We start from the raw sequence: 24,300 nt of genomic DNA on the forward strand, positions 1-24,300 counted from the left end.
TATAATATGTAAATGTGTGTTTTATGACAACTTACATACAACATACATAAAAATGATAAATGAGCCTTTTGTTGCTTTTTAAACTACAGGCTATGCACCTTCTCCATTCAGTAAAAATCATTTGCTCTTATCTAGCCAGCAGGTGGCAGTAAAGCCTAACTTTGTGTATTACACCAAGCCCTGGAAGCCCTGATCGTGATGGACAGACACTTACTTACACAGAACTGTAGGCATGCAGGGGAAAATGGAGTAAAAGAAATGAGCCAAAAAACAAGGGTTTAAACTTTGATAAGGCACAATTATTTACTGCAAAATACCAAAACATCTTTTATCAGACAATAAAATCTACAGCTCCGCTCTTGTATATACAATAACAGTTCAGATCTACGCTATAAAAGCCAACATAAACACAATACTCAATATTTTATCATGCAAAAGCGCTTCTGCTTGGAATGATCTAAACACAAAAGCAGAAATGTGAGGACCAAAAAGTACAGTGTGATAAGACAAATACAGTGAGAGTGGCAATACTCTTGTTTATCACTGCCGGAAACCCAATAAAACATAATTAAATTGTGATACAAATTGTGCTTTGTGAACCCTTTAGATTGTACTATATTTCTGCATTAACTGGATCTAAAACTGCAACATATTTTTATCTAAGTTCCAAAATATACAAGAAGAACCCTATTTAAACAAATGAGACAGAAATATTTGACCTGGTCGTTGCCTTTGTTCTTCTCTAATCATTCTTTGGTAGAACAACTTGAGTGCTTAGGGTCATTGTCTTGTTGCATGACCCATGTTCTTTAGAGATTCAGCTCAAAGATAGATCTAAAGTTCCTTATTTTGATCTCCTCCGTTAATAAAACATTATTGCAGCTTTCTCATTGTAACTCAGCCGTGAATACCATTGTTGTTCATTGTTCTCAATGTGAGATTTAGTTGCTTAGAAGTTACCTTGGGTTCCTTTGTGACCTCATGGCTTATTACACACCTTTCTCTTGGCATGATCTGTGTTGGTCAACCACATCTGAGGACAGTTATGACGTTTGTAAATGTTTGTTCCTCCATTTGTGGATTGATAGAGTCCAAACCCTTGGGAGATGGTATTGTAATTTTAGTTTTTTTTCTGAGCTCCTGAGAAATCTCATTGTCATGCCATGATGCACTTACACAAACATGTTGTGAAGATCGGTCTGTGATAAATCTCTACTCTTTAAATAAAACAGAGCTCCACACCTGACTCATACCTGACTGTTATCCTATTAATTAAAAAAAACACGTGACTCTTATTTCACCTTCAAATAATCTGTTAATCCTAAAGGTACTCATTATTTTGCCACTCACAGATATGTAATACTGGATAATTTCCTATTTGAATTGGTTCTATTTATATACTTTTAGGACTTGTGTGAAAATCTGCTGAAGTTTTAAGTCAAATTTATGCAGAAATAAAGAAAAATCTAAAAGTTCACAAACTTTCAAGCACCAGTGAATGTTCTTTGCCGTAGCAGAATTACCCGTTTGAGAGTATTTTTAAAAATAGGGTGGTAGGCACATGTCATATAAATTATGATACTGCAGTGCCTTTACGGTAATCTGTTTATGTTTACAGTAATAATACTGTAATAATCTCAAGGCACACTGGAAAAAGCAACCAAGCCGAACATAAAGACAGACGCACACACTAACACACACACACCACTTCACAATTCAAACACACACACACACACACACTCATACACAAACATTACTTTGTAGTCACTAAAATAATGATCTAACAATAACTGGCATCACCCAGTTGACCTATCTAGGCTCCGCCCACAAAACATCAGTTAATTACTAAATCATGGGTTTAGGCACCAAAAATATAATTTATTTCAGCATTTTAAAACAGTTAATCTGCTTTAAGACATAAGGTGCATTCTGATTGGCTGCCCTGTCTTAAACCTCATTCAAAAGCCATTTAGATTAAAACGCTAATTTAACATCTACTTGAACAAGCAGAGCCTTTCCAAAGCAATTACATGAATTACGGTGCTGCTGTTTGAAACTGTGCTTCTTGGCCCTGTACATTATTTCTATTACGAGTGTCTGCCTGTCTGTATATAGACCGATTCCTGAAGACACTGTGACTGTTGCTGTTAGGTGGTTGCCAAGGTGTTATTTGGTGGGTGCTAAGGTGTGCCAAAACTGTAGCTATGGTTTACCAAGGCACTGCTAGGTACAGTGATACAGATGATACAGTTGGTTGCTAAGGTGTTGCTAGGTGGTTGCTGAGATGTTGCTATGATACAGTTGGTTGCTAAGGTGTAGCCAAGTGGATGCCGAGGTGGTGAAATGGTACAGTTGTTGTTTGCTAAGGTGTGGCAATACTTTAGCTACTGTTTGTTGCTAAGTAAATTTTGCTAGGTGTTATTATAGAAACCAGTTGGTTGCCACGGTATTGCTAGGTAGTTGCTATGTTACACAGGGTGGTTGATTTGGTAACAGGTTGTTGCTAAAGTGTTGCTTGGTGGTTGCTAAGGTGCTGCTGCTACACTTTAGCTATTGATTGCTAAAGTTGTTTTCGTTGGTTGCTGCCTTGGAATTGCAGAGAGGTTGCTAGGTGGCTGTTTTGGCAACAGGCTGGCTGCTAAACTTTAGCTGAGCCCACTGCTAAGTGGTTGCTATGGTAACAAGCTGGTTGCTAAGGCTAGGTCAGATCAGATCAGAGACTTTTTTCACTGATTCATCATCAATTGGTGCAGATCGTACAGAAAAGAAACCGGATTTTTAAAAATATTTTATATTCTTATATATATTTAAATTTTATTTTTTTTTTACCACTAGAGGGCGTTTGTTTGGGTTTAGACCTGCAAAATTGTGATATATTAGCATAAAAATAATTTCTGTCGAACCAATCACTTGTTTTAATGAAACACATTGGGCTATGGCGTTTGCTTACAGCTGGTACAATCAGACACCTGTAGCAATGGAAGAAAGCATTTGTGGGCAGAGCCTGGATTGGCTCACTGGCTGAAAGAGCCGTGGAAGACCAGATTACTTTGATCAGATAAGATCTGACACATCATTAATCTCAGAACAGATCGACACACTACTACACTTTCTTTTTTGCCCTTGAGGTACAAACACCTTGATCAATCCACATTTACCTCTCTTTTTCTCCCTCTTCTTTCATGTCATCTATCTGTCTACCACCTTCTGTCTTTCAACTTCACTCTCTCTCTCTTTTTAACGACTTTCCTTTCAGAAGAAATTATTTATGACGATCTGATTTACTGTTCTCTTTTCATCGCTATATATAGCTTTCTCTTTTACTGTCCTTTTAAAAATGATTAAATTCAGTAAGTTTGATTGATCAAGTCAAATCACTGCTGAAGTCACTCTCGCTGAGCCTCTTTCCTCCAGTGCAGAGCTCTGTTTTCAGAGTTCTTTATGTTTCGGTGTTAGATTAGAATCTCAACCAGGTCCGAGTCTGGCAGTCTGATCTTCTGGCCCGTAGCCGTGACAGGTGGACTGTCTGTGGACTTGATCAGACTGGGTAGAGAATCTGTATGAACAGAGATATACAATCAAAATACCATCTACAATCAAAATTCAGAAAAATTAACTCACAATTTGTCAGTGTAAGGTAATACAAATGCTAAGTGATGTTAATCAGCCTAAACATTTGTTTATTGTAAATTTTTACAGGTGTAGCTACACAATGTGCTACACTGTACTGGTTCAAAATTGTTTTGTATTGTGGCTAGCATTGTACAGTGTCTTGCAAAAGTATTTATATAGCTTTAACATTTTTGAGATTTTAAGTGATAGACCAACACAAAGTAGCACATAAGTGTGAAGTGGAATGAAAATGATACATGGTTTTCAAAATTTTAATCAAATAAAAATCTGAAAAGTGAAAAGTATTCAGCCCCCCCATATCAATACTTAGTAGAGCCACCTTTCATTGCAAATACAGCTAAAAGTCTTTATTTAAACTATTCCACTGTAGCTCTGGCTGTATGCTTAGGGTCATTGTCTTGCAGGAAGGTGAATCTCCTTTCCAGTCTCCAACAGGTTTTCTTCCAGGATTGCCCCGTATTTAGATCCATCTTCCCATTAACTCTAACCAACATCCTTGTCCCTGCTGTTCCAGATGCCACCACCATGTTTCACAGTGGTGATGGTGTGTTCAGGGGTGATGAGCGGTGTTACTTTTCCATCACACATAGCGCTTTGCATTTAGGCCTAAAAGATCAACTTTGGCTTGTGGCAAACTGCAAACGCCACTCTTCATGCCTTTCTTACAACAATGAGTTTCTTCTTGCCATTCTTCCATAAAGTTCAAAGCTTTGGATATGTTTTTATAACCTAACCCTGCTGTAAACTTCTCCTCATCTTTATTTCTGACCTGTCTGGTGAGTTCCTTGGTCTTCATGATGCTGGTTGTTTACTGGTGTTCTCTAAGAACGGAGACTAAATTACACACACCTGGACTCTGTTAACTAATTAGGTGACTTCTGATTACACTGGATTTTATTTAGGGGTTTTAAGAGTAAACGTGAATACTTTTGCACGTCACACTTTTCAGATTTTTATTTCACTAAAATTCTTAAAACCATTTATTATTTTATTATTATTTTATAACAGTTTACAATTATGTGCTACTTTTTGTTGGTTTTTACATTTAAGTTTCCGGTTGTAATGTGACAGAATTCAAAAAGAATTTCAAGGGCTATGAATACTTTTGCAAGCCACTGTATTCAATGCTCCAAGAAACTGAAAACTTAAAAGCAAATTTTCTCAGTCATTTAATTTTACAGGCACATATATGTACAGTTTATAGTTTTAGGCTCGACCATTTAATAAAAAATAAAGCAAATCATTACACTTGTAATAACAGCATGTCCTACATCATGATGCTTACTGGTATGGTATATTCCCCCATTACTTTTTAGCTACACTAGCCTCACAGTTTCAGTGTAAAAATAAATAAGTAAACTTCTCTCCTCTCCTCTCACCTGTCTTCCCAGGTTTGAATCGGCCTGTAGGGGGCGTGGCTTTGAGAGTCTGGGTGCTGCTGTCTCTGCTAGGTGATTTAGAATGGAAGGATAAAATAGGAGTGGAAGGAAGAGAGGAGGAATGGGGAGGGGGCAGTGGAGGAAGGGAGGAGGAGTGGGGAAGAGTTGCAGAGGAGGAGGAGAGAGGGAGAGTGGAGGACGAGTGCGGGACAGAGGAGGATGAGGTCACTGATGATGGGAGAGGGAAGGAGTGGACAAGGGACGAGAAGAGAGAGGGAGGAACGGTAGAGGTGAAGGACGGAGAGAGAGGTGAAGAGTGAGAGGGAGGGAGGGATGAAAGGGAGGCAGAGAACGAGGGGAGCGAGGGAGTGAGATGCTCCATGCTTTCCTTTCCCAGCAGCACACCTGTGTATGGATAAATATGAGTAATGTATAAACATAAAGACGTATTAATAAACCTCACAAATACACTGCATCATAATTTAATTACAATTGCATCACTATGAAAATACAGTGATATCAAAAGCCTCTCGTCAAACACTTGTTAACCTGACAACATCTGCATTAATATTAATATAATATGACAAAAATGTAAAAAAAAAATGGTTTAATTAACAGGGGATTACACAGACAGTTTAAATATTAATGGTTAAATTAATAATGGATAAGATGTTTAATTCTTATTAAAACAAAAGGTTATGAATACACCACCTGATGACAGAGGCATTGTTTTATTATAGTTTAAAGTTTTCAGCATATTTCAGAAGATTTCTCAAAAAATTCTAAATCACGAATCATTAATGTAGTGGAGGGCTACATGCAAGGCTTTGTGCTGCAAAAATTATCAATGAAATAATCTATTAATATCATTTTTATTAATTTATTGGAGTAAACAAAACTAGGGATGTCTTGATAGTAGACATTTACTCGCACCAATACCACTGAAACTGTTTAATTCTCAATGACAACAACAATGACCACATTAAAAAATAATACAAATTGGGAACCTCTACAGCTCCAAGGTGAGGCTGTATCACATCACCACAAGAAATGTTGGCGATATTATCGTTTATGACACAGTTAGGCACATCCCTAATGTGTAGCTCAATAAATGTGATCAAGAGTTGCCCATATCAGTCTAAATATTTAACCAGTTATTGTTAATAAAGCTGCACAACACACCAAGCCCCCCTGAATATGTTCTCATATGATCTCAAACATTAAATTATGCAGACATCATGCAGAAAAATCCATAGAATTGCCTACTCAGGGCCAGGGACGTTGTTGTGGAGTTGCACAATCAGGGAACCATTACATCTGTGTTACACAGACACAGAAAATATGATAAATCCTCCAAAGAAACAGAAAGACTAAACAGAGCTGTAGCTCAATACATCTGCATGGACCAAGTGCCTGTGTATACAGTTAAAAAATCTGGGTTTAGAAATCTGATATAGCATCATGAAATGCCTGTCAGAAATTACTTCATGATCAGACAATTTTATTGATGTGTTTTTTTCTTCTTCTTCTAAGTATCTTTTTGGTATAGAAAATCGTAATATTACAGTTGGTATTGGTATCGAAGTCAAAATTCTGGTATCATGACAACCCTACATTGTTTACCAATGTTGCTTCTGCCGATGGTTTAGTTTATATCTAAGAGGACTAAACAGTTCTGTTCAAGCGACCTGTTCTTTTTGACAAACGTCAAAAAACCTGGTTTGTCCTGTGATTCATCGCTCATGGTGCTGAATTTATAAAAGCAGCTTAAACTGGGTCAGGGGCATCTGAGGTGGCCTTAGTTTCAAAATCTCTATTTTTCCTTTCTTAGAGCAAAATGGACATAGTTGTGTGTCCATGGGTGTAAGTAAAAATACAGATATGATGGTTTACAGACTAGTACACTCGCACTGGGTGGCTGCTATGGGATTTAAACGAGTTTCTAAATTTTCTTGTTGATCGTTGAACAGACAGAGGGCTTGTTGATAGAGAAAGTTTGATATGATATCATGTCTTCAGATTATTCTGGACCGGAGTTATGAAGCTTCAAGTAGTGGGTTAGCCTTAATGCTAACAGTCGGGCTTAGATGGGTTAAGATGGCCAGGATGCCAACAGTCAGGCCAAAGCGGTAATGCTAACAGTAACAGTAGACAGGCTTGTCAGTATTGTGTCTGTTTATGTGTTTGTGTACTCACTAGCGCTCCCCTTCCAGCTCTGCAGCTCTGCTCTCTCGGAGTGTGACGTCTGGCGGGAGTGTAGGCCGGTCGCCACTGTGATGGATGGTGTGGAGCGGGCGGGGCGTAAAGGGGTGGAGTCTCTGCGTGAACGCTGCTGCAAGACTTTGATCATGGCATCCTTCTCTAAAAGCTGAGCGTGCAAATCCTTCATCCTATTCACACGCATACACAACAACTGCATGAATAAATAGTTTTTCTCCACAAAACTGAATGACCACTTAGGACAACTTTCAATCTTGGGGGAGGAATCCACGAACAAAGAAGGCAGTGATTAGGGGCAATTGCAGTCAGGGGGAGGTCTTAACATAAACAAGACAGTGATTAGGATCTATCACAATTTGGATAAGCATCTTCACAAACAGGGTGATGATAAAAACCAATAGCAGTCAGGCGGAGGAGTCCCAGAATAAATGAGTTGGTGATTATGACCAATCACAACAAGGGGGAGGAGTCCCAGAATAAATGAGGCAGGGATTTGAGCCAATGACAGTCAGTGGGAGGGGTCTCACATTGAACCAGTTGCAGTCAGTGGCAGGATGTAGGACAACTTATGCAGTACATTGAGCCAAACACAATCAGGAAAGGTTTGTGTGTGTCTGTGTGTGTACCTGGTCTCTATGTCCTGGCACCGGCGATTGTGTGTCTTATCTTCCCCATCGTGTTGCCATAGACAACCATCACTGTAGCTGCCACTGCGAGAATGCTGGATAATGGTAGTGTCCCTATACACATATACACACAAACACACATACACCCTCAATTCCAGCAATTTATGTCCCCAGAAAATGATCATAATTAACCTATTAACATGCCTTGACCCATATACAGGCTACAAGCGTAGGTAATACAAAACCCTTTTTTCTGCAGTAAAATAACTTGAGGGCTTTAAAATCTCCTACAGGACACTTGGAGAAGCTTCCTGTTCACTGTCTGCTCCACTTAATAATTCCAGATCAGTAACAGGAATCAACCCAAATTCTGCAGGTTTGAAAATAGACATAAAAACTGGACAAACATAACGAAACTAAAGGTTTGGAGGACATGAACTGTTTGATTTGTATTCAGGAAAATATAGATTTTTTTTAAGGAAGTTCAGGAAAGAGCCAATTTTATGATTTTATTTATTGTATTTTTACAGTCGCAGATTTACTTGACTATTGTTCTATACTTTCTATTACAATTACAATTATGCTTTTCAGTAAATGTTCCTTATCAAACATGAAAGCTTTTTATGTAATGCTTGAATATAAATACTCAAAATTTAGGGGTGTAATGTTTATATCTGTTTGTTGTACTATCCGTGGTTCTTGCATTATTACAGATATGCTGTTGGTAGGCTAGGGCCTAAAGCAGATGCAAAAATCTTTTTTTGTGAAAATTATAATAGTGCATATCATAGTGACCTCAATATTATCTGCCAAAACAAATGTGTGTAAATTATTAATATTTCTTATGTTTTGCATGTTTTATCCAGCCTGGCTAAGAACAAAGGTTCGTATAAAATGTGCATGGGCAATATAAACTATATATAAAACTGTTTTATCACATTCATTTCATTTTAGGTTGTCCTCATTTTGATTAGGAAAAGTCATTAAATATGAAGCACAAAATTGCTGATATTATTTTTTTTTAATTGCAAAGGTAATTGGAGGGATAATTGTGTACATGGCCAATTTGTAGTGTAGTGTTAAATTAACACAGCACAGTACTGAACACCCGTATTGTTAATTTAGCACTGCGCAGGTCAAAAAGAGTGCCTGTGTTTGAGTGTATGTGTGTGTGTGTGTGTGTGTTAGAGTGTACCTCTGTGCTGCGGCTGTAGCCGCTGCCTCCATAGCGAACTGCCTCATGGCGCTCTCTTCTAAATATTTCTGCTCCCAGCACATCATATCAGCCTCCAATCCCAGAATCCTCTCCTCTCTCTCCCTCAGCAAGTCCAGCAGGGCCGGGGCGCTCGACTCACACACAGCAGGAAGAGCCATGCCCATACCAGCACGCTACACACACACACACATATATAAGTGGTGGTTAGGGCTGATACTGGGTGAGGTAATTACTGGTTTTCGAAAGGCTTCGCCACAGACACCACCCTGCTGTAGCCATGAACTAACAACTGCATTACAAGCAGATACATAAAGAACACATATGGGATATATTACTATATACAGCAAGTCATTATATTTGTACATACAATACAAATGAAACATACATCTTACATAAGTACTACTAGTACTACTATATATGCATGTGTGTGTGAGTACCTGTTGTGTTCTCAATGCTTCCAGTTCTCTCTCCAGTCGAGTTCGCAGGCGTTTCTCCAGCTGTTCTCGTTTCTCGCAGGCGGCCTGGAGTTGGCCGAGAGCCAACTGGAGCCGCTCCACCCGTTCCACATAAACCTGCTTCTTCCCCAACTACACACACAGACAGGGCACACAGGAGAACAGGAGGTTAGCACTTGTAAAAAAATATGCAAAACGTGTGCATTTAGCACCATGATAAATGTGTATAACTGGGTGGGATAGAACCTACACTTACAACTCTGAAAAAAAATGGCAGAAATGAAAAAAGGATGCAGAGCTTTTAGACCTCAAACAATGCAAAAAAAAAAATCATATTCATAAAGTTTTAAGAGTTCAGAAATCAATATTTGGTGGAATAACCCTGGTTTTTAATCACAGTTTTCATGCATCTTGGCATGTTCTCCTCCACCAGTCTTATACACTGCTTTTGGATAACTTTATGCCTTTACTCCTGGTGCAAAAATTCAAGCAGTTCAGCTTGCTTTCATGGCTTGTGATCATCCATCTTCCTCTTGATTATATTCCAGAGGACTTTAAGTGGTCTCTTCTTTTTTTCGCGAGCTGCAAATTTCGGAATGCAGTTACATCTCAGGAAAATACATAAATGAACACAGGTGTGTTTCAATTAGAGACTGGGTCTTGCCACAAGACTACATAAAAGTCTATTTGTGGGCCCGACTGCCCTTTTAAAAGACTCTAAAAGTCTAAGCTTAAATAGTGTACCTCTTAGTGAGATATCGTTCACTGCTGAACATTTACAACCCCTAGTTGACAGACTTTGAGTGGGGACACATCATTGGACTGAAAGTATCAAGACAATTATTTCAATTAATGTCCCTCAGCCAGCCTTGATCGTCTTCGTTTTTTTAATAAGAATTGTGGCATGCTGTGGACTAGAATCATTTTAATCCGGTTTTTGCTGTGAAGCAACACACACTGCCCCAACTACTCATGTGAAAATCCCTCACCCCTAGTATACACATCCTTTTGCTCTTATATGGTAATCACTTACATAAACAATAATCAAATTCATACAAATAAAGTGTTTTCTGATTCCAACCACTACTTCCTGATGCCTCACTTTCTGTCAACGAGAGTAAATTAGCCTCTTATCTCCTGTAGCTGTAGAAGGGATGGTCTAAATAGGATTTTTGGTCTTTTAGGTACACTGCTTTAAGGTTTTGGTATCTTTGAAAGTATAGAGTAGGTGTTTAGGCGCTGCTCTGGCACATCTGCAAAAAAACAAGGTAAAAAACGATAGATTGTTTCCACACAGAGCTTTACTCTGCCATATAATGATAGCTGTTATGGTAAGAGGTTTTGGGAAATGCAAATACCAGCCCAGTGCAACAACAGATGGGGTACAAACTGCACAAGCTGTTCCTTCCAGAAACCCACTCACAATGTCCATCCAAATGTGGAGCTAGTCTGCTTACTTTTGAGTCCGTTTTCTTACTTTTTACTTTCCTAATGTGGTTTAGGGCTGATAAACCAGCTGTGTGCTAACTGTACATGTAAAGTTAGCATTACTAGCTTCGTGTTCATTAAAGCATACTTATTTGTGTGGAGAGCATAATTTGCCAACATTTATTTGATTATTTGTTAAAAATTTTAAATACAATGTATGTTTGTCGGGAATGTAGCTGTTTACGTGTTTTCTTTTCAAATTGACCATTTTCAGTTCACACCCATTAGCTGTGAACGCTAGCAGTTAATTCTGTTATTTCAGCTAATAGACGTCTGTGTTGGTTAGCAATATGCTGAGGACTATTTTCTATTTTAACTGAATGCTCTAGCTACAAGCTAATATATTAGCTCTATACTGACATGCTTACATATTTAATAGGGTGACACTGGATTCATGGATCCACTGTGTTCAGTAGGTTGTTGCTGTAGGGCTTCAATCTCAAAACTATGGATAAGCTATTTATTAGTTTTAATATAAAAATAAAATTTAAGCAATTTATTTATTTATTAAATAACATCTGAAGTTGCCATATATATTTTACAGTTTTACTAAAAACTTTACACTGTTTAGTCCTGTTTAGTTTAGTTAGTGTGTTTTAGACAGGCTATAACTGTCTGTGTGTTGTGTGAGAGGTCCCGGGTTCAGATCCCGGACGAGCCCCAGATTCTGTTACGATTTGGTCCAGGGTCAGGCTGTAACAGAATGTAAGATGGTCAGGGCTCCTCCCCCTTTTCTGATCTAGAACAGCATTCTGCCCGGGCCAAGACATTTTGTGTTCTAATTGTCACTTTAGTTATCAGTTTACATTTACCATTTATCTTGGGGTAAATTAGGGGTGTCCGGTGTTAGTTCTGGCAGATGGTATGGGGAGAGAGCCCACTCTCACATTCTTGTGTGGCCTGACCCTGTGTGTGCATTTTTATTTGAAACTTTATTTGAAATTAAGTGTTTCAGAATTTTTGTGTTTATTCTTATTTGTGTTTAGGCATTTTTAGGCTGTGACCAACTGGTTAGATTTGAAAACAGTGTGAACAATAGTTGATAGATTCATTTAGATCACCCGCGGTGACAAGACAGCAATACTTTAATCAATGTTAAATCCTGGACATAATTGCATAATTCAAAAATTATTTTTTTTTTCTCAAAAAGAAGATGTATTCTGGGAAAAGAGGCCGTATGGTCAGCCTTATACTATTTTTCGGTATACAGATACAGAAAAAGTTCCAAGAAAGCCTCCAAACTTCTCAACACGTAAATTTGCCAATTCATGCACTGCACCCCATAATGAATGTCAGTCAGTGACAGATGCTGTAAATTATATGTATTGAAATACCAGAAACGTGTTTAAAAAAACTTATTGCGAATAACACACAACCTTGAGGGTTCTATTGCTTTATACAACTGTTTTTTTTTATAAATGAAAGAACCTCTAGAAATTCATAATAAATATGCTTTAATACGGACTGTGCCTTCTGCCAAAAAGTAGTTCCACAACAATTGAACTTTAATAGAACTGTAACTACAAAACAGCATATGGTTTATACAGGGTAACACTACAACGGTTAGCTTGAAATCAAAATAAGGAATAAGCAAAGAACAGTGAAAGTAAAGCGGGTTGGTAAAATTTGCACGTTTGCGAGCATTTCTGCCTGATGGCTGGGTGGTGTTGGTTAGCTAGCTGCACCTGCAAGACTGTGGTTAGGTTAGCATAGCTTGCTTTAGCTTAGCATTAGCTTAGCATTAGCTTAGAATGGCTGGTGGCCGGTTATTAGACTGCGGCCGAGGTGACTGATGGATTGACGAGCCAGCACTGTGGGCTGTGGGCAAGCGTGCCTTGGCTGGGCACTAGCCTGTGCTAAGCTAATGCTGCTTCTGGAGGTGATACTAAAATGTCTTACGCCGTAACTCTGCAATACATCCACGGAGTGATACAGATTTAGTGTGATAATGCCGTGCTGTTATCACAAATATCAGCACGATTAAAACACTTCTCAACCAATCAGATTGTGAGGTCAGATTTAACTGTTCGATAAATCGCAATACGTAATGATACTGAATTTTTGTCCACACTAGGTCACTTTATATTAAGTTAGATCCCAGGTGTTGGTCCCACAGCCATCCATGTCCAGGATTACCAGAGAGCATAACTTTCATCACTATCTCTGGGTGGGTAGGATGACCCTGTCTATCCCCAATCAATCACTCAATGTGAACAACAATAGCCTGGATGGGTGTCTGTTAGCTGATGGAACACAATTGGCTGTTAGTATTCTCCTCCAAGCATGTTGAGCTTTAGTGTAGTTGCAATAGTAATAGTTTGAAAAGATGTGGGGGAGTTTTAATTTTTTCTAAAGAAGAAAAACCCTCTTAGTGATGGTAGCATTGTGTGACCACTGTAGTATCTTATGGGGGGTGGGGTCTCAAAATGGCTAAGTTTGTATGTTTGGGAAAGATCCCCACTTACAGAAACTATTTGGCACAGATTGGGCTTAAAAGTTTGAAAGTGTGAAAAGTTTAAATGCTGATAAGTCCCACCATCACAACAAATATAAAGGCTTTTATGTTTTCCTTCAGGAAATTGCCAAAAACTGACAAATAAAAGGTGTTCATTTGTCATAAAAACACTGTTTAAAACAGACGGTGTGTGCATCAACCTATCCACTTCCCATCCAGCACCAATAAAACACAACCAAATGAAGCAATCTTCAGCCAAATGTGTAACTCTGACTCAGATGTTCTAGCTCTACATATGCTTCAGCATTTCTCAACTATTAATAGCTTCTGGTGAGACATTGCTGCTGTGAAACCCAATTCTTTCCACAGCTCTTCCCCACCCTCCTCCTCTCTGCCCCACTGTGCAATCCTGCTGCCTGAACTGACAGCAAATAATTACTCCATATCCACCTTACAGCATGTGCATAATATACATTTTAATGGGGATTATTTTAGTGTTATATAGAACTAATTTCAGGTATACACTTTTACTGACCACTGACTCTATGTTTATTTGAGTTAATTTTAATATTATATAGAATTCAATACAGGTAGGTGCTTTTATTGACTTTTGACTTTATGTTTAGTTGGGTTTATTCTAATGTTACATGAAGTTAGTTACAGGTAGACACTCTAACTGACAACTGACTTTACATTTATTTGGGTTCATTCTAATGATTTTGAATAATGATGGTCTTGAATCATAAATCCTTAATCTAAGGACTAAAATCAACCCAAATCATTACGGAGTGCGGGACTGACCTCCTCCTCCAGCCTGACCACTTTGCTTTGGGCGTTTTTCAGAGCCTGCTCCAGAATCTCAATATGCCTCCGCTGATCCTCATTGGCCGAGCGAAGAGTCTCTGCCTCCACCTCCAGCCGCTCTATCTCCTTTATACTCTCCCTTCCTGAGAAACAGAAAAAACACACACATTTCCTTTACGCTTTTCCTTCCTAAGGTGGGGACAGAGATAGAGCTTAAAGCACAGATACTAAAAGGTCATGGTTAAACAGTATAATTGGAACTGAAGAAGATTATTTAATAGTGTGAATAAAAAAGAGAATTCTAGAACAGTGTGTGTTTTAATACAGAAGGATATTCTCATGGTGAAAAAAGAATATACTGGAACAGATTCACATTCTAGAACAATGTAAACAGGACTGGACATTCTAGAATATGGTAAATGCAGAAGAATTTTCTGGGACAGTAAGGAAAGGAATACTTTCTAGAACAGTGTGAATGTACTGAAACATTCCAGAACAGTGTGGATAGAGGTGAACAGTCTAGAACAGCGGGAAATAGAATGAAGGTTGTAGAACAGAGGGAATGAAATAGTCTATTCGCAATGTGTATAGAGTAGGAGGTTCTAGAACAGTATAAATTTGAATGGACATTCTAGAACTTGGTGAATGCAGAAAGACATTCTAGAACAGTAAGAATGTGTGAAAGTAAAAGAACAATGGGTACAGACATTCTAGAACCGTGTATATGCTGGATGATATTCTAAAACCGTGTAAATGGAAGGGGGCATTCTAGAACCGTGTGAAGACATTCTAGAAAAGCGAGAATGCAGGCGGACATTCTAGAACGATGTAAATGGGAACAGACAAGCTAGAAAAATGAGAATAAAAAAGGACATTCAAAATGAAAATACTGAATAACCGTGTTAATGGTGAGTGGACACTCTAGAACACAGTGAATGAAAATGGGCCTACTGCTATAAACAGAAAATAACAGAGCACTGAGTGAGTGGACATTCTAGAACAGTGTGAATGAAAATGGAAATGCTAGAACACTGAGTGGACATTCTAGAACAATGTGAGTGGAACAGACATTCTGAAAGATGTGAATTGAGAAAAGAGTAGTAAATCATCAATAACAAACAGTGCATTTTGGTTCTAAACCCAACAGGGTCACTGCAGCATTACAGAACAGATACAAGTCTGTATATAATAGTTAAATTAATAAAGGTAAATTTATCATATAGCCCCTTTTCACTCTGTTCATACTGTTTGTGTGTAGATGCCCTCACTCTTATTATTTTATTATAACTCCCTTTGTTTGTATTATCCTTACTATTCTCCCAGCAGCCGAGTTTTACGGCTGTACAAGTTTTAAATGCAGTCCATTTGTCAGCGCTACTTACTGTGGGGTTTGTTTATTCAGTCACTGTGGTTTTGCAGGAAATGAGATAATTAAATCTGCTCATTTTGAACAGAGAGATAGAGAGAGAAAGCGAGAGAGAGCAGTAGTAATACAGACATGATAAGCTGAACATAATGTGTGCCCACAGAGACAGACAGTAAAACCTCTTTCCTGGCAAAACCCAGCTTTTTCCCCTAACATAAACATTTTCATAATTCCAGTCCAAAACAACCCCATTACAGAGCACATCACCAGTCTCTGCAAGCCTTCTCAGTACTATATAGAATTCTTCTAGCTAAACGAAGTGTGTTGTGAACATTACTCACAGTGTGAAAACATTCTAGAACAGTGTGAATGGAAATGGACATTCTACAGCAATGTCAAAACTGAAAAAAACACTAGAATACTGGCCATGCTAAACGTTTAGCTTTGCTAAACTGGATTACTAGCTTGGTCTAAAATAGTGTGAACAGAAAAGAATTCTAGAAAAGAATAAAGGAAAATTAAGATTCTAGAACAGTGTGAATAAAAATGGAGAACAGCGTTAGTGGACTCTCTAGAACACTGTAAATAAAAATGTGCCAACTAGTGTAAACAGAGAAGAACATTCTAGAACAGTGTGAATGAAAATGGGTGTAAAAGTGTAAATAGAGGAGAACACAGACCAGCGAGTGAGTTGACATTCCATTCAGTGTAAATGGAAATGGAGATTCTAGAACAATGTGAATGAAAATGGAGAACAGTGTGAGTGGACACTGTAAAACAGCGTGAATGGAAATTCTAGTACTATGTAAGTGGACATTCTAGAACAGTGTGAATAAAAATGGAGATTCTAGAATGTAAGTGAGCATTTCAGAACAGTGAACATTCTAAAACAGTTTGAATGGAAATGGAAATTCTAGAACAATGTAAGTGAAGATTCTAAAACAGTGTGAATGGAAATGGAAATTCTAGAACAATGTAAGTGGACATTCTAAAACAGTGTAAATGAAAATGAAGATCCTATAATGTAAGTGAACATTTTAGAACATTGAACATTCTAGACACTGTGTATTATGAAAGACAATAAAGGTTGTCTGAGTCTCAGTCTCTAACAGTGTGAATGAAAATAGAGATTCTAGAACAATGTGAGTGGCCACATTACAACTGTAAATGGAAATGGAGCTTCTAGGACAATGTGAGTGGCCACATTAGAACTGTAAACGGAAATTCTAGAACAATGTGAGTAGACATTCTGACACAATGTTAATGAAAACTGGGAACAGTGTGAGTGGACATTTTAGAACATTGTGAACGAAAAAGGCCTTCTAGTGTGAATACAGGAGTACAAAGGGCAGTGTAAGTTGATATTCTAGAACAGTGTGAATGGAACTGAAGGTTCTAGAACAATGTTTTAAAACAGCACAAATTAAGTATAATATTCTCGAATTGAACAGTAAACAGAGTAGAAAAATGTACACTATTGTGAACAGATGGCAATATTCCAAAACACTGTGAATAAACTGATTTTAAATCAGTTTATAAAATCAATAGAAATATGTGAATTAAAGAGAACATTCTAAAACAGAGTGAATCTGAGTAAAGGGGCGTGGCACTGGTTTGTGTTGACTTGTTTGGTGTTTGGTCAGTATGCACTCTGGGTTAATCACTCACTCTCAGTTAGGTAAAGGCGGCTTTCCTCTTGCTCCTCTGCTCCCTGATTGGCCAGCTGTCGATTGGCTGTTTCCAATCGGTCTAAATTGGAGAAAATATCAGTATAAATAGAACATTTAAATACAAAACACAGTACTGTGTGTATGTGTGTGTTTGGGGGGGTTTGGGGTTCCTGAAAAAGAACCCCCAGGGTGTTCCCCTCACCTCTGAGGTCGCGGTTGAAATCGTGCAGGCGTCGGATCTCCCCCTCCAGTCTCATTCTCATGGTTTTATCCAGTGATTCCCTCTTTGAGGAGCTTTTTACCAGACCCTCGTATGCGTCAGAGAGGCAGCCCACTTCAGCCTCCAACTATACACACACACATCAATACACACAGAGAAACAACAGTTAAATATAGGACAGAGAGGTTACTTACATGTTCATAGGGATGCACAGAATTGGAAGATATTGGCAGAATTCCCAGAATGTAGTATTCCTACTATGAAGAAAAATGAAAATTGAGTATGTGAATACTTGTCCTGTGGGAACACTTTCCATTTATTTCTCATGCTTCAAAAATGTCCCCTTTTATGAACATGATGTGGGGGGTGGTTGGTTGATGGGAGGTGTGGGGGGTAGAGTTGGTGCTTCTTCGGGTTTATCACATAATGTGTATGTTCTACCCCATGCCATTACTGTTAAAACCAATAAAAAAAATTGAAAAAAATGTCCCCTTTTAAATATTTTAAATGTGTACTGTAAACACATTTACAGCACAGTATACAGTATAGCCACCTAGTCAAGCATACTGGTTTACTTGCATGGCAAAAAAATAAAGCTCATGAAAAATCATCATAATAATAAAATATGCAAAGCATGTAAGCAATGCAAACATAACACATTTACTTGAGAACAATATGAATCTCTGAATGTTTGTGTGCATGCCTAAACCATGTTTTACAGTAGCTGTGGAAGAAGCTGCTCATGCTTCTCTTGCAGAGAATAAACAGTGTTTACAGCTCAATAAACATAAATATTCGGGTCTAATTGACTAATATATGCAATACAATACCTATCTGTATAACAGTGTGAAATTCTTGAAATTCTGCAGGCTTTTCTCTTACTACAAATAAAATACATCTGTTACATTATGTATAGAACACAATATAAAGTCTTATTAAAAAAGAAAATCAAGGTGGAATCAAATTAAACCACTGATGTCTTGATAAATGCCATAGTATTAATTCTGTAAGTTTTAAATCAAATGACTGTAGGAATTTGGAGTAATGGGATGACAAAATTTAGTCATCCAAATATAAACCAGAATTTAGACTTCTATAAAATAAGAATATCAAAGGATTATCAAAAGACACCTCAGAGATTTGAAGACCACTTCAATGTATATGTGTGTATAAGTGATATCACTGTAACAATCTGGAGTAATGGGAAGTCAAACCTAAGAAAAATGTCTATACAGTTTTGCATAAACCAGTAAATCTTCAATAAATACCAATAAAAGTCCAATAAATCCAGAAAAATAAAACTTATCAAATGATAAATACTGTACTATTAATGACATAAGTATCAAGTGATATTACTGCAGAAGTTTGGAGTAATGGTAAACGAAACGAAGGAAAAAAAGTCCATTTGCACCACAAAACATCTGTGCTTAGGGCACCGAAATGGCAAGACCATTTGTAAACATTTCCCTGACATGCAGGTCAATCAGGCCAATCCAACTCGACCAACTTTGAGACTTGTAATCTTGTCAATGTCAATTATTACTAGAAACAAATCTGGTAATACATTTCCATGAAGTGTGTGTTCATGTAATATCTCCTTAAAAACATGCTACTGCATGTGTAGTCACATGACCCCGGCCCACCCAGTTTGCAGCATGGAAGAAACATTTCGAGAAACTTGAGCAGCTCTTAGTTATAAAAATACAATGTCTGTCGTTTCTTTAGACAATCATTCATTAATTATAATTAAGGTAAAATGTTACACTAGTCATTAAATTGATTTGAGCTCATTTTGCCCAGCACAGGCAGGTTCAATATGATGCTTCTTTGCTATAGTAGTGACATTTCTAAAACTTCATTGGAGAATGCAAACTCAGTTGAATGACTTTACAATGTAATACCATATACATTTTGAAGCCGGATCTGTTTTTTAAACAAAGATACCGTAGTTCATGCAAAATCTCCATTAAACGTCAGTCCTCAGCCAAAAAACATACCTGCAAATTATATGACTGTTTAATGAACCTACTTCATCTCCAGCCAAAATGAGTTAAAATGAGGAGGAAATTTCATTACAGTCTGAAAAGGCACTGTCATTACACTCATTACACTCACTTTCATATTAACTGCTTTAAACAATGATGTGTCTGCCGGGTCTGAGCTGCCAAGGCTGTGCAAACGAAGATAGGCTTCATAATCAGCAGTTTCATTTTTTTTTTTATTCTTTCCTGTCAGCTGCTGTGCTGCATTCCAAAAAACGCTGGATTATTTTTCCAGAAAATACTGGGTATTATTATTATTATTATTATTATATAAGGAAAAGCTTGCATTCAGTAACAAAAGTACTGGATGGAGCACCATCATTACAGAGCAGGGGCTCTTAACAGGTCCCTGGGGGGTTGTGAAGGTGATGTATGTGTTTGAAACTCAAAGAAATGTACACATATATTTCACCATTGGTCTGATATCATGAGGTCACATTTTGCAAAAGTTAAATGCAATCAAATTATTTTTTCTGCTATTTTACCTATGATCCCAGAAGACTTTGCAAAGAATTTGCCTCATTCTTGTTCAAATATAATCATATAAAAATGAAGTTAAAAAAATTTAATTTTAGTAAAGACAAAGATAAAGAAAGATAAAGGAATAAAGGACAGGTTAAGGTTATTGCTTTTGGTAATTTGAAAGAGAAACTGCAGCTGCACTGATTAATATCTGCTGTGATAAATGGTGAGAAAGACTGGATAAAATCAGCATTATAATGTATCATCGTCACAAAAGCCAAGCTGTATTCTGCCTTGAAACATGCTGTTGTTCACTATACCAACTGCATTCCAGGGTTCACACAGTGACCTGCTGTTCCAGCACCAATGCCACTGCATTGTATAGCCAACACAACACAACGTAGCGAACTAGCAAATAGCTCTACAGGGTCAAATAGCACAATAAAACAAACACACACTGCTGGGCTGTGTGTGACGGAAGGTCGGATGTGTCTACCACCTCAAAAAAAATTGTCTGGCATATTTGGTGAACTTTACCAACCAGAATATGTTTGTATAAATGATCATTAATCATGACCTAATTAAATTTTTTTTTAGGGATGCAGCGAAAACATTTGGCCGAAGACAAAATGTGCTTTTTCACCATTAAACTAATTAAATCACCAAAATGTATTTTTGTCTTGCTTTAAAAAAACATTAGCTATAAAATTACAATTTAAAAATATTTTTTTTAAGTTTTGTTTTTAAATTGTGACACTTTTTTCACCATTAAACTAATTAAATAACCAAAATGTATTTTTTGTCTTGTTTTAAAAAAAAACATTAGATATAAAATTACAATTTAAAAATATTTTTTTTCACTGAAACATTAGGCTGAACATGAAATTTTCTATAAATTTCTATAACCTTTTGTCATTAAACAAATTAAACAGAAAAAATGTCTTTTTTTCTAGCTTTAAAAAAAACCTTAGCTACAGAACTACAATTTAAAAATATTTATTGAACACTGAACTTTTTAAACATCCCAGCAGACATACCAACTAAGCACAACAGATTTACTTCAGCAGTGCTTTTCTAGTCAAACATTTAGCTAGCTAGCTAGCTAGCTCCTTTAGCAGTGCAAGTTTCCCTAGTAGCGTAATCATAATGACAATTTTTTTTCTTCAGTTTAGCTACTCAAGTCAAACATGAGTAAAAGGTACATAGAGAAAGGCAGCAAGTACTAACTTATTTCACTAAAAAAGCAAAGACAACGAGTTTTTGACAACAGAGCTGCTAGCATTACCGCTACTATTTGCTAACTGGAGTTACAGCCAGACCCCTGTTAAAACTGCAGTTTAAAAGCTTTAAAAATGTAAAAATTATGTCCTCGGTACTGAAACATATGATGTTTTTGTGTTGAGGAAATGAGGACATTTTTCAACTATTAAAAAGCTTTACCTCATTGCTCCATATGAACCTATTCACTATGGATTTACTCAGGAGTTCCCACTAGTGGCCCAACAAACCCCGAAGAGATTATAATGACATTTATTTAAACAGTGTTTTTGTGTTCAATGTACCTCAGCAAACCTATACACCTCAAGTCAAATGTGAGTAAAATGTACACAAAAAAGGCAGGCAGTCTCATAGTAAACCAAAAAAAAAGCTAAAATATTAGCTTAACTAAGGTTACTATCGGAGCAGGTTTATGGAGAAATGTGTTAAGCCTGTTAAGTGATGCTTAATGTTTTATTTATTTATTTCATCAATTTATATGTGTAAAGCATAAATATAACCATAAACCTGCAATTTTTGCAATCTGCCAGCTTTCTTGCACGTTCTGTATACAGCAGTGCTCTGCAGTCTGTAACGCTACTGCTGAAAAACATTAAAGGAAACAATATAATGTGACCTAAAATAAATTAGCCATTGTTTAGTATACATGATTCTACAGAGCCCCTAAGGTGACATCATGTAAAAAAATAGAATAATGCGTGTCAGAGATTAAAATAAAAATAAAGCAATTCACTCTCAATTTTATTAATAAATATTTTCTTTGAATTAAGAGAGCTTTGATGTAATATTCAGTTTCTTCATGGGCATTAATTTACAGAAAAGCAAGCTTTATTATTCTCCGGCTAGATTTAATTAACTCATTCCCATGCCTTAATTATCTCATTCCCATGCATTAGTATTTCATTCCCACACCTTAATTATCTCGTTCCCATGCATTAGTATTTGTTTCCCATGCCTTGTTTATCTTGTTCCCATGCCTTAGGGTCTCATTTCCGCGCCTTAATAAGACGTGGCCACGCATTTTTTTTTTTTACATGATGTCACCTTAGGGGCTACATATGATTTTGCCTTTTCACTTGTGCTTTTTTGCTTTTTTAACATAACACATTAAATTTCCAAATTTTCAAAGCATCCCTTATATTTGTATGTGTAATTATTTCAACACATTCTGAAAAAATGTTGTGTAATTAATTACCCAGTTAATAATGAAAGTGTAATACAGGTAATTAAAGCACAGCATACCCGTTGTAGTTTCCCAGCTTTCTCGGACTGTCCCAGGAGCTCCTGTCTGAGTCTCTGGTTTTCTCCACTAAGAACCTCCAGCATCTGCTGAGTTTGGCTGACCATCACAAAGGCATCTCCAGGTACAAGCTCTGAGGTTTGGCTCTGGAGCAGAATTGGAGAAGGCGGCTGGTACTGGGATAAAGCAACTTGATGAGGCATCAGACCTGAGGTATGGGAAGGTTCCCTTAAAAGCTCTAGTGGTAGTGGACAAGGGCTCATACTGGATGAGTAGGTTGCCTGAGCTTTCAGTTTAAAAGGGTACTCCGGAGGTGGACCTCGATGGTCGAGAGGGGCTTTGTTTGAAGGTAAAGGTGGTGGCGCAGGCGGGGCTGTAGTTTTTATGCTTTTGCTGGTTGGTGATGGTGAGTTTTCAGGTCTTTCTGAAGTTTCTTTTGGGTGTGGTGAAGTCGGACCCCTGCTTTGCTTGGCGCCGTTGCGTTCCAGACTAAGTTGCATAATGCGTTCACTAAGAGAGCGGACGTGACCCACCTTGAGCTCGGCTAGGCCTTCATCCCGAGGAGGGGTAACCCCTATAAGGCCTCGCTGGACCCAAGCCCTGCCTTCTACACGGGCTTTCGTCGGGACAGCTGAGAGGCATGAAGAAGAAGAAAGGGAAGGAGGGGAGGAGAGGGATGGGGCAGAACATAAAGAAGGAGGGCAGGAACTAGTGGTAGTTGAGTAAGTCTGTTGATGTTGGGTTTGAAGACCTTGTTTGGGCTGACTTAGGTTTATGAGGATTTGCTGGTTTGTACTGAAGCTAGAATGGCTCAGGAGGTTCTGGCTTGGGTATGGATTGTTCTGAACTTGGTTCTGGTTATGGGCATAACCCAGATTGTGAGGGGGTATCTGCTGGTCACTCGGACCCTGCTGGCCTCTATAAAGCTGAGACTGGGTCTTAGCTTCCTCATAAGACGGAAGTTCCACACCACCAAGGCCAGGAACATTGAGCGTTCCCTGGACACTTCCCCCACTATTCTGTCCTACACTTGTCTCCATTGAACAGGAATCCACCTGGTGCTCCTGCCCTTGTGGCTCCTGCCTTGGTTGGGTCTGAGGTGGCACCTGCTGGCACAGTGACACCAGGTGCCCATCCTCTTCGAGAAGCAGGTTCTCTGTGGAAGCAGGATTTTCAGACAGCAGCATGTGAGGGACACCAACGATGCTGTCGTTTTCAGAGCCTCCTGCAGTCCCTCCAGTCCCGTAGCGTAGGTGTTCCTGCATCAGCCGCTGGAGGACGGTTCCAGAAATGCCATCCTCCGAGCTGCGCATGTTGGCGCCCGAGGTGGGGGGCGCTGATGGGTATGGGCAAACACCAAACAGCTGGGCCACCTCACCTAGGGACAAACAGGCAAAGAATCAGTGGATAAAAAGAGGCAAAAAATGTATTACCTAAAATGTTAAAGGTAATAAAGGAAATATAATCATACCAAAAACAGCAGATTCCCCTATTAAATTCTGAACCTGGTATTCATCTACTAATTGTTACAGATATAGAAACATTGATATCTGCTGGATATCAGCTAGTTGGCTCAACAACTACCATCCTTAAAGAGAAGCATGGTGGTGGCAGCATCATAAACCTATCCCTAAAACTAAAGACTGATATATACTGCAAATTAACCTGTTTTCATCTGCTTAAGAACTTCAGCAGGAGAGTGATGCAAATTACAAGGTCAAAACAACTAGTAGTAACTAGTTACAA

The 24,300-nt window shown here is 38.1% G+C and overlaps 1 protein-coding gene across 2 annotated transcripts in view; it reads right to left on the reverse strand.

Moving 5' to 3' along the window:
* Positions 1–277: 277 nt before the first annotated feature.
* amotl1 (angiomotin like 1) overlaps positions 278–24,300 on the reverse strand; it is a 31,048-nt gene continuing 7,025 nt past the window's right edge. For both annotated transcript variants that reach the window (XM_022679204.2, XM_022679205.2), the window contains 10 exons: positions 22,557–23,932; positions 17,515–17,659; positions 17,311–17,391; positions 14,274–14,419; positions 9,512–9,661; positions 9,054–9,247; positions 7,859–7,972; positions 7,209–7,402; positions 5,013–5,417; positions 278–3,556 (listed from right to left, as the gene is read on the reverse strand). In XM_022679204.2, the coding sequence (XP_022534925.2) occupies positions 3,453–3,556; positions 5,013–5,417; positions 7,209–7,402; positions 7,859–7,972; positions 9,054–9,247; positions 9,512–9,661; positions 14,274–14,419; positions 17,311–17,391; positions 17,515–17,659; positions 22,557–23,932 (2,909 nt within the window). In that variant the 3' untranslated portion in view covers positions 278–3,452. The remainder of the gene's footprint in view (positions 3,557–5,012; positions 5,418–7,208; positions 7,403–7,858; positions 7,973–9,053; positions 9,248–9,511; positions 9,662–14,273; positions 14,420–17,310; positions 17,392–17,514; positions 17,660–22,556; positions 23,933–24,300) is intronic.

The sequence above is a fragment of the Astyanax mexicanus genome, chromosome 4 (assembly GCF_023375975.1).
Source record: "Astyanax mexicanus isolate ESR-SI-001 chromosome 4, AstMex3_surface, whole genome shotgun sequence".
NCBI lineage: Eukaryota > Metazoa > Chordata > Actinopteri > Characiformes > Acestrorhamphidae > Astyanax > Astyanax mexicanus.